The following is a 16,333-nucleotide window of genomic DNA, read 5'->3' as shown; positions in this document are numbered from 1 at the left end:
GAACTGACCGTGATGTACTTCCTGAAGAGCTCGTTGTCCCTGAGCAGCGTGCGCATGTACTCCATGCAGCTCTCCTCCTCCATGCAGTAGCGGATGTACGGCTGGAACCGCGTGTCAAACTAAAACCATCAACAAAGGCGGCCGTCAGAGTCATCGCCGCCTCAGAACGCCAAGAATTCCGTTTTTGAACACAACTGACCGTCCTGAAGCCGTCGTACAGGAGCGTGGGGTCCAGCAAGGCCCGGGCCTCCCTGGCCCTGTGCAGCACGGGCAGCATGACCTGGTTCCACAGGGAGGTGTGCAGGCGCACGATCTCCTGGATGTTGCTGAACAGCCTGGTGGGCTCCACCTCGGACAGCAGGCCGCTCTCCTGCAGGTTCAGCAGCCCGCTTAGGAACAGCTGCAGAGGAGCACAAGAGAATCCCAGATTCATTTCACGAAAAACGGCCGGGTTTATCAAATCCAGAGCAGGAACTCCCTCCAACTGCAGTGAAGGCAATGCTTTGTTTGAGCAACAACAAGCTCATTGTGCGTCTTATCTGCTTCTTGCACAACAACAGCGCGGATCTACTTGATTCAGCAGAGTACACTTACATCTGTGATGACTCGAAGTTTCTTGATGTAGGCGGCCTCCGTGTTCAGCAGCTCCCAAATGGCCTCCTGCTGGTGGAACTGCCGCCTTGTCAGAGTCTGCATAAACACAACCAAGGAAGGAAACAAAACCCCCAAATTTAGAGGCATATTACACGTGATTTGAGCATTTCAAAGAAGAATTTCATGGGTGATTAGGAAACATTTTAGAATTTTACATAATCGGAATAGACCTGTTTACAGGTGTTTAAAAAAAGAAAAATTCCTGTTTAAGAAAAGATTTTTTTCTTATATTTTGTATTTGTAATTATGCGTTTCATTGATTTATTCTTTTTTTTTTAATTGTATTTATCTATTTTTTATTATTATTGTTTTTTTATTAGAAAAAATTCAAATGAAATATTTGAAAAAAATGGGAAGAGACTTTTAATCACAATACTTAAAATAAAAGTATTTATGCTTTTGTTTTTTGAGGGAATCCATTATGGGCCCTGTAGCCTGCAAGTCCTGAGAGTTCAGATAAAGTTTCAAAATACAGTGGAGGGACAGTTTACTTCAGCAAATCTGCAGCATTGAACCCTTTCTCTAAGGGATTTATAGACAGAATGTTTCCAACATTGTTTATCCTAAATATCAAAAAATATATCAGGATAAGAGGCGCTTTGATGTGTTCATGTATTTTTAGGATCTGCATACTTGTTTGCATGTAACCGTGGTGACTAGAAATTAGGTTTCGGTTTACTTTAACAACTTCTACTGATGCAACCCGATGGCTCTGATAAAGATAAGTGGCTGCATGAATGTTTAACAGAAGCTGATTATCAATGTTGTCTCCAGATCATCAAAGCATCCAAGCAAAACTGATAGTTTTCTTGCTTAGTTTGTGCTTAGTTTATCATAGAATTTTCTCAGTTAAACAAACTAAATGTGGAAAATACACTTAAAAAAAGCTTTCAACCACTGGGCGGAATTTCTTTTTGGTTGCCGTCACTTTACCCCAAGTTCACTACAGTGACTTATTCTAGCTTGGGTTGATGAACAAGCACCTCATAACCCTCTAATATAATAGCCGCCTCCTATCGGTATCACTCTGCCACCTTGCTACAGGCATGATATAAATTAAACCATCCATCTATATCTTCTAAGACCACTATATTCCCATTTGGGGTCACAGAGTCACTGGACCCTACCCAAACACTGAAGAGTGAAGGTGGAGTACACCTCAGGCAGTTAAAGAGCAGATCCATAGTTCCTCTTCTAAAATAAGAAAACCTGCTTCATGCTTTTGATTGTCGGTTGATACTAAATGGGTTTGAGATTTCGGATTAAATACTTTTTAGGATCGGCTGAAAAAAAAAAACATCCAGCAGCCAAAGACTCCAGAGAAATATAGATTAAGTTATGCAAGCAACTCCGATTGGAATGTACAGTAGAAAGGCTAAAGGTGTGACAACGGAGCAAAGAGCGGTTATGTCATGGACACGTTAGCAGGCAGGGGCCATAATCGTGTTATTACAGAGATCGGCATTTACAGCTCTTCCCAGCAACCGCACGACTCAGCGATAAGCTTTATTACAGACAAACAGGCAGCGGTGAAAGCGAGGGACAGAAGAAAGTTGGGTGGAGTCCTCCAACAGTTCCTCCAATACACACAAGGTACACAAGGAACAGAACGCCCACCCCACCCACAGCAGGATTTTCTATATGTATTAATAAGCATGAATCCCTCATTTGAACAACTTTAGTAGCCGACTATTCTGCATTATTATGGTCTGTGTGAACAACTGTCGCAATAAAGACTCCTGGTTTTTGTCTATTAAATGCAGATTTCTTTTAGTTTGAAGCTGAATGCTTTTCTTCAGTTTCCTCTCTGGTTCTTTTCTGCTAAAAGAAACTTTCCAAATTTGTTTTTTTTTAGCTTGCTAGCTTATAGGTTTCAATTTACTGGTTGGCGCGGCCTGCTTTAAGAAAGTAGCGGATAGATTTTCGACATGTGACTTGACGTGCATCAAAAATGAGTCGGATGTGGTGGAGAGAATCCTGTCGTTTTTCAAAACGCAATTTCCTTCAGAATCAGATTAGAAATAAAATGGAAAATAAGCAGTTTTTTTCCCCCTCTGCAGCCAGGTACCACCTGTCCCACAGATTGGTACTGGTCCACTGCCTGGATCTTCTCCTGACCTTCTCCTAGCAGCAGTCTGGACTGGTAACAATCCTCATCCTCCTTGACTTGAGCACAGCATTTGACACTATATCCCACTCCATCCTCCTTCACAGACTTTCAGCTCTTGGTCTGAGTCCACTCCCCCTCTGCTGGTTTCACTCATACTTCTCAAGCTGCACTCAGTTTATCCAACTGAATTCTTTTGAATCTCAACCCTCACTCATTTTCTCTGGTGTTCCTCAAGGTTCTGTTCTCGGTCCCCTCCTCTTCATTACCTACCTATTACCCCTTGGCAATATATTTCGTAAATTTAGCATTGATTTTCATTGTTTTGCAGATGACACTCAGCTCTATCTGTCAAGTAAACCGAACTCTTCTCTTCCACCTGCCTCCCTTTCCTCCCGTCTGTCTGAAATAAAAACCTGGTTCACCTCAAACTTCCTCAAACTTAACAGCGATAAAACCGAATTACTCCTTGTAGGCTCCAAATCCACCCTTTCCAAAGTTCCAAATTTTACACTTTCCATCGATTCCTCTCCAGTTTTCCCCTCCCCTCAGGTAAAGAGTTTGGGTGTCATCTTTGACAGCACGTTATCCTTTCAATCTCACATCAATAGCATTACTCGGTCTGCATAATTTCATCTACACAATTTTAATCGTCGCCGCCCCTCCCTCACCGTCCATAGTGTAGTCACTGCTCGCCTCGACTACTGCAATGCACTTCTTATAAATGAGTTTGACTTATTTATTGTTTTTAACATGTTGTGATTTTATTTTGTTTTCTTTTGACTCTGTACAGTGTCCTTGGGTGTTCTGAAAGGCGCTTTTAAATAAAATGTATTATTATTATTATCTTCCAAAGATTGTTACGTTTTAACTACAAGCCTGAGGCGAGTGAGTTTGTGTACCTCTGGGCCATCCAGCAGCTCCTTCCAGCTGTCCTCTAGGATAAGGTTGGCCTCCTCCTCCTCTTCCTCCCAGGAGTCCTGGTGGAAGGAGAGCTGCCAGGGCACCTTGGGCAGCCCATACTTGGAGTAGGAGTCCAGCTTGCTCTGGAGCTGCTCCAGACGATCCACCTCCTGTGAGAGGACGAAAACAGTAGAGTTTAGACTGTAAGCAAAGCCGAGTCTCGCTATTATTAGCAACCATGCACAATAAGTGGTGCCTTGACATTTCAACCCAGCAGAAGCTGCTATTCAGGTCTTTGTTGGACCTGACGGGGCTTTATGTAGTTATGACAATGAGCTCTGTCCGCCGAGAGCTTTCAAGAGCTTTAAAGCTTGGAGAAACGACATTAGAGAGGAATTAGGCAGCACTTTTCCAAGGATCTTTGGGTGTATGATGAAGGTCCCGCCTTGGGATTCCTGTCCCTAAGGGATGAGGGGAGGGGGCAGCATTGGTGGATGACTGACGGCTCGTGTCTCCGTAATGACATCTGCTTTTGTGCAGGAAGGGAGCTGATGGTGGACGATACAATGGGAGGCCAGCCTCTGGGCGTGTGGACCTACTTTGTCAGAATAAAAGCCTGATTATTGTCGTGGAGAAGGGGAAAGGTTTTGACACTTGGGAATTTGGCTTGTCGTTTTGCCCCACGGTGGGAACAATAGCTCCACAAAAGCGATACAGTTTGGTTTTGGTGTGCCTTTTGGGATTTATTTTTTCTTTCTAGAACAGGTCGATCCTGCAGTCTGCTGATTGACAAAAGAAAACATTAAGGCGGCACACTTGAAAAGTAGACAATTGTTGGTCTTTTTTCCCTCTTATTTTATCTTCAAATGTAAATCATGCCGATCTAAACTGTTGGATGTGGATCCTTTCATTTGAAATGGCGGAGCCTTTTTTTTTTTCAAGAGCTTTTCTTTTCCATTTTCAACAAAACTGACCAAACTCGGTTGGAAAGTGTTTTTAATGCTATGTTCACTCCAGGCATGTGACTTTAGCCCATGGTGTTCACACTGGACTGTTGCTACCTGATACTAGCACATGTCTGCCACCTACTATTGGAAGAGGCTTGGTGTGAAATGTCAAAGTGATGGAAATCTTGCTTCAAATACTAAAAGCGTGTTCTTGAACATGCATTTAGCATAGGGTGTTCACACTGGATGAGCAGGGAGGGGTTTTTCTTCTTCTCTTTCTACTGTTTACTATCGGGTATTCACCACCAACAGTCGGAAGAGGCTTGGTGCGAAATATCAAAGTGGTGTAAATCTGGTGCTACTTGCTATTCCGAACTATAAAAGACTCGGTGTCATAGAATTCCAGAAGAACCCACAATTATTGTTTTCTCCTTTATCATTCATTTTCAAACATTTGGCACTTCCATGAATTAAAAGTGACACCATCACCAACCAAATAAGAGAACCTGATTGATCAAAGTCCAACCTGGTTTAACTTTCAAGGCGCGTTCACTGTTACGTTTTTAAGACTCAAAGAAGGTCTTAGAAATGTGTGTAGCTATGTTTTAAACTTGCAGGTTTTGAATACGAAAGTACGAAACACACCTATACCCATTTTTACGAAGACTTTTTCATTGAAAGTGGTCGCTTGATCGCGCGTTGGTAAAGGCGGTGATACTGTAGCTTCAAGCTCTCCTCTTCCACATGTGCTCGGAGGAAAACCTGCTTGCCAACAGGTCAGGAGACTCCAAAGGGAAATGACTTCACCGTCACTGCATACCCACTGACCCCCCCCCTCCTAGTTACTGTTTTGCTTTCTTTTAAATGCCTTCCCAACCACTCTTATCTTTTCTTTGGTGCATCACCTTTTCAAAGGAGCCCGCTCCGGCGTTGGAGCCGAATAAGCCGCTGAAGCGACTGGCGGCGCGATTCTTCCAGCGGTCGGGTCCGGGTCCCACGCTGGGCAGGGAGCCCCCCAGCTGTCCGAGAGAGTCCGGGGTGGGAATGATGTTCTCTCCCAGGAACTTGGTCATGTTCTTCCTCTGTCGCGCCTGACCCTGTGAGGCACAGAGGGACAGATGGGATTTAGAGGGGAAAAAACAAAAAACAAAAGCAAAACCAGCCAGAATGGTGCTCCCCAACTCTAGGGAAAGGCAGCATTTCCAAAGAAGCGGATGCAGAGAGACAATGACGGAATGGCAGAAATGCACAAGAATGAGATAAGCAGGAAATCAGGAGGGAATTTTGGAGCGTGGGGGTGACATCAGCAGGATGGCTGAAGGCATCCCAACGGTCAGACACAAACAGGAGCGGGAAGGACTGCCGCTTCCTCACGGGGATCGCTCATTACATCACAAGGAGCTGGTTCCACAAGACCAGACGGGCCGATCCGCCCCATTGTTCCCCGCTCATTGTTAGCCTGTCAGCAGGGCCCGGCGGCGCAGCCACGATCCTGCCGTCCCTCTCCACTTTACGAGCAGCAGCAAAGCAAACAAACAGAGGCCGCCTCCGTATCTGAGGAAGCAGTTGTTTTTGTCGCTGGAGTGTCAGAAAGGGGGAATCTGCTGTTTGTGAGCGAAGGTCTCTGACCCCCCCACCCCCGTCCTGTCCTGCATCAAACACAGACACAAGGAATTCGCATTCCTGGACACAGCTGACGAAACTGACCAGTAGAATACTTCAGCTTATCACACCACAGACGCATAATGCAGTCAAAACCTTTGGGGCTGCACACGTCCCGGTTTGACGTCACGCTTTCTTATGGTTCAGAGGAGACCTCAAGACATTCATTAAGGAATCCATATAATGTCTGCACAACATCGATATTGGAATATCAGCTTGTGCAATGCGCAAAACCCAAAAGACAGCGTAACCCGCGCTAAATGGTTTACACACATGTATAGACAGAGATACCATAATGTTTCAAGAAAAATCCAGGCACACACAACCTATATTTTTTCCAAATTGCTGTCCACATTAGTTTACCAAAAAGGTGGACCATTGTTCTTTGGTGAATTTCCCCTGATCTGTCTCCTGTTAAGATAGCTAGCAGGATCATTTACTGAAATAGAACTATTGGAGTAAAATAGAAATTATGTTTAGTAGTCCTGCTATTGTTTGAGGTATCACAGGCATCGACTATATATGAGAACTGGACTGGTGACCCCTCCCCCTTCTCGTTCCAAAACAGGAAGTATCCGCTGCTTCTAAGAACCCCAAATCCTATATCAAATCAAATCAAACTATTTATAAAGAAGCGCTTCTCATGCCTTGCGCAACTCGAAGCGCTTTAACATTTTACACAAAAAACATACACAACATTACAATTAAAACCCAAGCCACCCTTCCCACTCCCCTACGTTAACACATGACCCCACACCCAATGAATACTTAACAAAGTAACTTCTAAAAGAAACTTAAGCCTTGGCTCTGCTGTGACGAAACGGTATTTGGGAAACTTTTCATACCAGGCTGATAACAACAACTCCTGAACTTCAACTTTTCGCCACGGTGCCCAGCCATACCGGGACGGCGATGGGGTCCACTTCACAGCCGTGAGGCTGCAATGTTCAACTCCAGCCGCCCCAGTAAGGGCGACAACTGCAGCAACAACCACCGACCAAGCCGGCAAGTGTGGTAGAAAAGATCCCCACAAAAAACCCTGGGGCTAAAATCATAATCAGATGCTAGAATTAAACAGATAAAATGTATATCTTCTTTCTCTTTCGGCTTTTACCCATCAGGGGCCGCCACAGCGAACGAGTCGCACGGTAAACTTGGCAATGTTTTACGCCGGATGCCCTTCCTGACGCAACCCTCTCAAAGCAACCGGGCTTGGGACCGGCACAGAAGTAGAGAAGGGAACAGGGAGCAGCCCGGAGTCGAACCCTGGTTTTCACGGATGGAAGGCGCCGCAAACCAGCACGAGCTAAACCTGCTCCCAGAAACAGATTAAATGTATGTGAAAATATAAAATTGAGAATAAGTTTAGGTACATAAAATACATACATACATACATTTTTTTTGTTTTGTCCTGGTTTAAGATGGACTTCTATAGAGAAATAAACTCTTGCTCTGATACCTTTTTTTTTACTTGTACATGTTCTTGATAATCCTAATTTTTCTTCATTATATTTTTTCTTAACCACAAGTTATTTAAGTCATAATCTGACCAATCAGATGCCTAAATAAAAGTATCTGCTCTCATATCAAAGGTTCAAAACGTCTGACTGACAGATTCTCCTGAGCCCTTTTTTGAGTGGACTTCCATCAAACTCACTCCTGATTGGTGAGAGCTGTTGCCATAGGAACGTTAACTCAGACGGACTCTGACAAATATCTGCTCTATGACGATTTCTGGTTCCAACATAACGATGACCATATTGGGGGAAAAATGGGAACTGAATCGACTTATTTTGGTTAGAGCCAGAAGTGAACCATTTTTTTTATGGGTGATGTCACACTCGATCAGTCCAGTTCTGTTATACAGTCAATGATCGCAAGTCATATGTCATCACAATATTGATCACTAAAAATCACACATTGCAAGTTTTCCACATATTGTGCAGCCCTAACTTGTATACAGTCAATTAACTCAAAGAAGTCGATCAATAAATGTTTTAGTTCATCAACAAATTCAGTTTATTCCTCCACTTTTAAAAATCCAATGACTACATCCCTCACCCAACAATTTGTCAAAGTATTTTTAAACTTTTACATTTCTAAACTGGGAAAGAAAAACAGATGGTTATGAACGGTTCTGCTCCCAAACTCCTATTTTAGGAAGAGCATGTGTCCCCAGACGATCATGAAGGTCCAAACACAGCTGCAGAACCAGACGGGAAATCTGAGAGCGGCTGAATTTATAAACACTTTTAGTCTTTTTTATCTGCTGGACTACCAAAGAGGGCCTAATGAAAACACACAGCTGTTTGGGACCGTTGTTTCAGTGAAACAGAAACATCGATGAGTCATTTCGTCATCAAGGACGCAGGTGTTTGGAGATGTCAGGGAAAGTATTTAAAATAGGTTTGGAGGTGAGCTCAAAAGGTAGGAAAAAAGATTTGTAGAAAAATGAAGGAAAGTGAAGTTCCCTGAGTGAAGTGAAGTTCCCTAAAGGGACGGATCTCACCATTGAAGCCAGAGGCATCTCAAAAGTAACAAAAACCATCCTAATCCTTCAGTTCATGGATCCCAGCTCATCCTGGAGCCAGCTGCCTGCCGCTCTCTTTCTCTCAACATCCACGGACGGGAACACTCATCCACGGCGCTTCCCCACCCCGGCACTGAAGCGTTCCAGCTGATGGGGTTCGGCCCAAGAGCTGCGTCGAGTTGTCCTCCTTGAGTCGCCCAGCCTTCTTACATTTCATACAACCTCTTGGCCGCAGTCATAGCAACCAGGAGGATCCTGCTTCATTGTGCCGGGGCCAGGAAAGATGAGGTTGATCTGAATATTTGGGGGCGGAGTCAGCCGACAGCTCCCCAGTTCAAACAAGCGTCCTGCTGCTGGTGAGGATGATGAATGCTGCGCAGGTCAGCCTCAAAAGGGGGCAAACAAAACGCTTGTAAACCTGAGCGGTGAGCGGCTATTCAAGCTGCGCTTTCCCTCCAAAAAAGGCTAAATGCTGATTTCTAACTTCACTTGGAAGCAAAGTCGCCCGCCTTTGTTCTTCTGGCTTGCTGTTTTGCTTGGAAACCTCCGAACAATGCCATGCTGGGTGGCAGTTTTCCAAAAATAATGACCAAACAGGAAACTCCCTTTGTCTACTTGTTTCAGCACATTTTAATAGGCTGCTTCACAGATAAGCTTGTGAAGGAGCAGCCAAACAAGCTTTCTACTGTATGTTCTACTCCACAAACCCTCTAGTCATCCTAGTTCCTTCAAGTCTCTTTCTTTTGGGTTAGTAAATGGTCAAATAACTCAGCAAACAGCCCCCTCAGTAAACACTCGGCTGCTCCATCACATCATGTTTACAAGCCCGCCCCCCCCCTCTGCGCCTTCTGTGCAAACCTGTCAGTCAAAAAGCTGAGGGCCCCCACCAGGTTAATGATATCAAACCGTGTGTCCTCTCACAGCCTTATCTTATCCATCGAGGTTTTTGTGGCGTTAACCTTGTTCTCTGGAAGAGGAAAATCTATTCATGTCTGCAGTCCGAAATGATCAACACCCCCCACCCCCACCGCCCCATTAGCTGCTGCCTTTTTTGTGGTAGACAGCTGATAACAACAACTCCTGAACTTTAATCCGGTTGATTAACGATGGGAGAGCAGCAGGACCTTCCCCCAAAAGGCTCAGCGACGCACACAAGCAGGCAAAACTGGGAGACGGAAACCGAAAGAATAGATCAAACACTTTCAGGGTCGCCTTCAGATGGCAACAGGAGTTGGGTTTGAAGAAGCGGCATCATTGGAAAGATGGGTAAGAAAGAGTCAAAAAGCTTCCAACCCATCCAATGGTAGGTTCTTGTGTCTATTCTTTTTCCAGGGAATTTGGAAAATGGTGATACTTTTTTTTGGTCAACAGAAATAATTTGGAAACCAAAAAAAAGAGAAACCGAAAAATGAATGTGTATCCTATTGTAACCGTCTCTAGGGTTGAAACCGCATCGCCGAGTTGCTGATCTCACCTGACAGTCGCTCGTTGTCGGACTCGTGTCAGGAGGCGGCGACTCAGGAATTTCAGAGATGGTCAGCAGGTCCCAGCTGTGCCAGGATGTCAGACGGTTAAAGCGAACCATCATCAGAAGTGGGACAATGATCAATCTCCCAAAACCCAGATAAAAAAAAAAATTAAAAAAAAGCAATCTATGATCGCAAGATGCAAAACAACAAGGCCTCAGTCTGGACCAAAGTGCAGATCCCCGTGAGGCATGGCAGCTTCTCCCCCGGTGCGACTGACTGACTGACTGACTGACTGTCGCCCGCCTGTACTGCAGGTACTGAAGCCCTGCGGGTCAACGGTCACACCAGCAGCTGTCATAAAAGCGTCTGATCACCCTGCTGTAATCTCCACCTTTAACCGTGCACAGGGGAAGTCTTTTCCTGATCACACTTCCACTCCTCCTCACCCCTCAATCTCCCCATGGAGACAACGGTATCAACTCTGTCAAAGAGGAAGCTGCCGAACCTTCTAATGACTTCTCAAACAGATTCCACCAACTGGATCCAGAAAGAAAAAAGGCAGACTTGAGTCCTGAGTCTGTCAACAGCGGAACCATTAGGTTTAACCCCTTCATGCCTGACTTTATTTCCAACTGTAATCAACAAATATTCTTCAGTTTTTTATGTTCAAGGTAATGCAAAATCAAGTGGAGTCCTGGATCTCTTGGTATGTTGCAATCGAGTGTGAAGGGGTTTAAGGATTGGTTGTCGGCATCTTAAAGACCCAAACATTAACATGTTTCTTGAGGCATTTTTCTGATGATCGAGGAAAAATATAAAGAAATGTAAGATTTCTGAGTATTTGTATTTGGGGTGAAGAAAATATGATGGGAGGCCCAAAAGAGTCCTGCTCCGCTCAGTCACGATGCATCTGTTTTTAGACGTCTAGATCCCCGTACGTCTTTGATTTCCTCGTCTGAGCTGGTATCTGGGTCTGAACTGTACGGCTATAAGGCTCCAATATGGCTAACCATTACTTGGCAACAGGGAGGGGAAGGCTTGCTCCAGGCTAACGGTACCGTCCACAACTTAGAATTTAGAATAAACTACTGCCGCTCTGCAGAAACTATGTCCTAGAAAACGACACGGGTATTTAGATTCAGCTAAAACTATATATATAAAAAAAAAACAACCACTGGGAACCTTTTTTTAAATAAACAAAAAGGTGATCGGGACTTTTGATGTTGAAAAGCTAGTCAACAGCTAATGACATAAAGGGAACAAAGAGCTTTAAAATCTTGATATCCTCTTGTTTTTGCGGAGTTAATGATGGTAAAGTTACCTCGGCTTGAGCAAGTTGACTTTTAACAGGCTAATCATTGATCCACCTTTGTCTATTATTTGGGAAGAGTAGCTCAACTGCTTAGATCAAAAGGAGTCAATAAAACTCAGAGACTGCAGCTGATTCATCTCCTGTTGATCCAGGCGACGGGGAACCTGACCGGTGGAGGTGATGACCCGTCTGAGAAACGTCCTACTGCCAGTCGTTGCTTTACTGTGTTTCTGAGAGCAAATAAATGAGAGCGACTGTCCCCGCCAGCACGCCCAGCCTTTCAGCATTGTACGACAGGCATTCTGCTGCACTAATGCAACACATTCGCAGAGTTTCACGTGTGTGTGTGTGTGTGTGTGTGTGTGTGTGTGTGTGTAAATGGCAGAACAACATGCCACTCCTGTCTGAGTCTGCAAGCCAACGGCCTTCTTACTATTTTTCCATACAGGAAGCTTTTAGGTGCTTTTGTTTTGCAGTATTTCCTCAAATGCACAATACTTGTTCTGCTACTAACATAAATAACTGATTCAGCCCTGTAAGCTGCGTATTCTTTACAAGGACAAACAAAATATACACAAAACATTGTGTTTTAAATGTATTTTTAGGCTCAGAAATTGAAAATGAACTAAATAAAAACCTCTAAGCTGATAGTTTAATTTAGGTCAACATCACCTTTCAAAGGCTTTGCTAAGGATGTCTGAATTTTTATTAAGAAAGGCACTTTGCATATTAATGAACATTAAAAATCAAATGTAAACACGTCAGTTTTAGCCATGGGCTAATTTCCATCAATGTTACTGAAGAAATAAACTAGATATGAAGAGGAAGAAACTACAAATAAAAATAGAAAACTGATAAAAGACAGCCAACAAACTACAGATAGACATACAATATAAAACTAAACCATCTATAACATTTTACAGCCACATAATAAAGAGCAGAGTTGTTTGTCCAACAGTATGGGCGTCTAGTGTCAAATCTCAAATGACATTTGTTAAGAAATTTTCAACATTTATCAAAAAACTCAATATGGCTCACTATATACACAGAATATAAGAAAAGTTAATAACCTAAAAAGAGAAACAAAACTCGAATGTCTTAAAACTAACAAAATTCTCACCACTGTCTGAAACCCTGAAATCTCAGTGTGTGCAGCATTCTTATTGTCTTCTCAGTGAATTTTGAGTCTTTTCAATGTGTATAAAAAGTGTTCTCAAAGTGTTTTCTAAGTGTTCTCAAAGTGTTCTCAAAGTGTTTTTATTTGCATTTGCCAACACTCAAGTTCTTGCCAACTAAAAAGTTGTCTTTATAAAAAGAAAACAAATGCCACTAAAATGAGGAAATGTTAAGATTTTTTTTTCAAGTTTGGTCACAAACATCTGATTATGTTGAAAAGTTAAACCTTTAAAAAATTGGATCTTAGTTTAATGTAAAGGGTAAAAATAATCAAATTTAAAACATTAAATCTTACTTTTACAATTTCATTTATTTTCTTTGAAAAGATTCGAAAAAAAACTTTGGATCAAATCAGATTTTATTTTAAAACAAAATTACTCAGAGTTTGAGAACGTACAAGAAAGTTTGCAATTTATGTTTAAAACCCCCCGGTTGGACATTATTCCCAACAACAGTTTTTTTTTGGCTTTTCTAATACATTTTTGGAAAAAATTTTGGATTAAAAAAAATATTTTAAGACTTAAAACTGTGCAGAAAAGGCAAAACTTAAGTTTTAGAAGGATATTAATTTTTTTTTAAAATCTAAAATAAAATCTGAATTCACACCCCCATTAAGTTTAGAATAAATGTTTAAGAATAAGTCCAACATAATTCATATAAAGTTGAACCTCCTTTAGTTTCCCAAAAGTATTTTAGGACTTTAAAACTTTCCAGGTAAAGCAAAATCATTTTCATTTGATTTGGTTCATTTTTTACAAGGATCTTTTTTTATTTATTTTCTGTATAACCTCAAATAAAATCAATACTTTTTTCTGCATTAGTTAATTATTAAAGTTTAGAAAAAAATTCAAATTAAATCCTCAAAGGTTTAACTGCATCCAAGTTTTCAAATCTATCATTATGTTGTCTCCCTTTAAGCTGAAGCGTACGCCTGTGATTTAGCTCTGATAAAAGTTAATCGTTAAAGAGACAAATAAATACATTTTTTAAAATACTTTTTGGTGAAATTCACAATGAAATGTGGATCACTGTTAACAAATCAGACTTTTTTCCCCCCATTTTCCTGTGATTTCGACCCAAAAAGCCATGAAGTTTAGTCTGTAAGAATTCCCCCAAACCCAGGGATGAATGTAAACACATGGGGAATCCATTATCTGACAGATCATCTCCAGAGAAAGTAAAAACCACCCAACCACAGCCTCCAAATTGACCCTGAATGCCGTGATTTGTATCTCCACTTCAAACCAAGTAGCTGTGACCGTCCGGATTACACGCCGCTTGTTTGTTTAACCTGATTCACATTACAGGACGGGGTAAAGGCCAGCCTCTCCTGGGTTTTGTGCATCGCTCTACAGCGACAGATTATCTTTATGAGACGCCCAACTAAGAAATAACTTGATGCAGTGCACCAAACCCTCCCAGCAATTATCTCTACAGCAACTTCGTTGGCTGAAAAGCAACCAGGAAGTGTTTCCCCCACTTAGAGATATGCAACACGTTTTTGCAGAAAGCTGACGTCAAATGGAATAAATAGTGACCACAAACATCCTGAGCCCCTGACCCCTCGGGTTAATGACTTCACCTGAACAAATGAGTCACAGCTCCTACAGGAGAAAGAGGGGGAGGGTCTCCATTTCCCTGAAGTAAACTATGTGACTGCATGCCTATGTTTATGTGTGACCTTCTGCAGAGCTTGCATGAGAGGGGATCTGCTAAATTCCCACTCCAATCATTTTTTACGTGGTCTTTTAATTACGATTTCGCCATTTTCCAGTAAATTAAAAAAACAAAACAAAACTCGGTGAAGGACAGTGTGTGCAGAGCGGCAGGTGTTCATTAGAAATACCACACCTCTGAGATGTGGGAGGGCCTGCACCTACTTCCCATCATCCGTCTGCTTGCATGCTCTCCCGCTAACTCGCAGCCCCTCATAACTATAGCCGTTGCAACAAAAATGGCGAGCAATATTTGAGCTATCCAGTCGTACAGTTTTGATCCGGATGTCAGCTCAGAGGAGGAAAACAAAGACGTACTTGGATCTATTTGTCTGGAAATGGATGCATCAGAATGGAGCAGAGCAGGGAGCTCGTAGCTTGCTGTAGTAGCTTGTACGTCACACATACAAGATTTTTCAATGGCATTTTGGCGTCTGCTCCTGATTCCCAACAATTTGAATAAAGAAATACCCAGAAATAGAATTTTAGGCTTAAATTTCTCCTCAATCATGAGAAAAATGCTCCAAGTTAAAAACACAGTCTTCATTGGAGTTGGTCTTTAACAAAACAGAGGCGGACCATAGGATTAAAAGTGTGCGAAAGCAATGACAATCCCTGCTGTGAAATGACTGATTATCTGAGTGCAGCAAATTCCAGTTCTACCTAATAAACAATGACATGAAACTTCTGTGTGATAATAAACCCAAGACATCTAATTCAAACGACAGAGTCTAGGGCAGCAGTTCCCCACAAACAAGTTATTTTCTGCACAAGATGAGGATCTGCTCTAAGAAACGCCATTGAACCAAAGCCTGAGAATCAGTCAAAAGCAAGGACCCAGGCAGTTAATGTTTCCAGGAAAGCCAAAACAACCACAATGGGTGCCTGTGTGTCGCCTCAGCGTCATAAAAGACAGGCAGGTAAATAAAACAAAACTTGTGGCTTTTGCCCCGGCACAAGGATCAATACTTCTTATTCCCGCTTGGGCTTCACGGGAACCGAATCAAATCAAAACAATGGATTAAGAATTCAAGACTAAACTAATTTTTGATCTACAGACAGATTTGAAAACCCTCTGACCAATCACTTCAACAGAAACAGATCGGTACTGCCACCTTGAGGACTCGGCTGAAGTTGCAGTTTTCTCAAGATTAAAAACACAACTCACTCAGAGACAATCCACTCAGCCGGTGGACGGAATGAGACGTTTCATGACTAGGAATTGCCTTCACTGAGCAACGTCCATAGTTTATGTCTGAACGCAGTGACTAACCTTTCCTGATTCGCCTCCACGGATGTAATCGCTTTAAAGGTGCCTCCACCTGTTTGCCCGGAGCAAAACCCACATCTGTTTATTGCTGGAGAGCATGACTACACAGTAGAGAACACGTGGAGGGGAGTCCTGACACGCCATAAGGTGATTAACAGAAATGTCTGACGCAATTAAAACGGGAGAAATGACATGTACACGTTTGCTCCACCAACACAACAGCTAAACACGAAAAGCTTTGTGACAAACTACGACGCATTCAGAGTTTCAGATCAAAATCTTCTTTGTTTTTATGTATGGTGAGGGATTCCTGCAGGGTTCTTAGTGAACATATAATGACTCAAAAAGCAATAAAAGGATGAAAACAGTATATTACTTTTATAGAAGAAAGAAAACTAACAGGGAATTGAACAAAATAAAAGCATGCCAAACAGTGTATTTAAGTTAAACTAATATTAAAAGACTGCTCACTTTTCTCACAAAAGAGCAGACATCAGTCACAACTGTGTTGAGAATTTGGCATTTTTGATCCGAGACAGCTAGGTTTTTTGTTTTTATTAATTAGGTAGTAAATTGTGGAAACAGTCT

General features: G+C 42.4%; 1 protein-coding gene across 5 annotated transcripts in view; it reads right to left on the bottom strand.

Moving 5' to 3' along the window:
- The window catches only part of plekhg5 (pleckstrin homology and RhoGEF domain containing G5), a 90,701-nt gene that overhangs the window by 5,740 nt on the left and 68,628 nt on the right, over positions 1–16,333 (bottom strand). For all 5 annotated transcript variants that reach the window (XM_023956883.1, XM_023956884.1, XM_023956882.1 and 2 more), the window contains 5 exons: positions 5,517–5,708; positions 3,664–3,834; positions 595–690; positions 200–400; positions 9–119 (listed from right to left, as the gene is read on the bottom strand). In XM_023956883.1, the coding sequence (XP_023812651.1) occupies positions 9–119; positions 200–400; positions 595–690; positions 3,664–3,834; positions 5,517–5,708 (771 nt within the window). The remainder of the gene's footprint in view (positions 1–8; positions 120–199; positions 401–594; positions 691–3,663; positions 3,835–5,516; positions 5,709–16,333) is intronic.

The sequence above is a fragment of the Oryzias latipes genome, chromosome 7, assembly GCF_002234675.1.
Source record: "Oryzias latipes chromosome 7, ASM223467v1".
In the NCBI taxonomy this organism is placed as follows: domain Eukaryota; kingdom Metazoa; phylum Chordata; class Actinopteri; order Beloniformes; family Adrianichthyidae; genus Oryzias; species Oryzias latipes.
The sequence above is the reverse complement of the archived record's forward strand: the minus strand, read 5'-3'. Positions and strand labels throughout refer to the sequence as shown.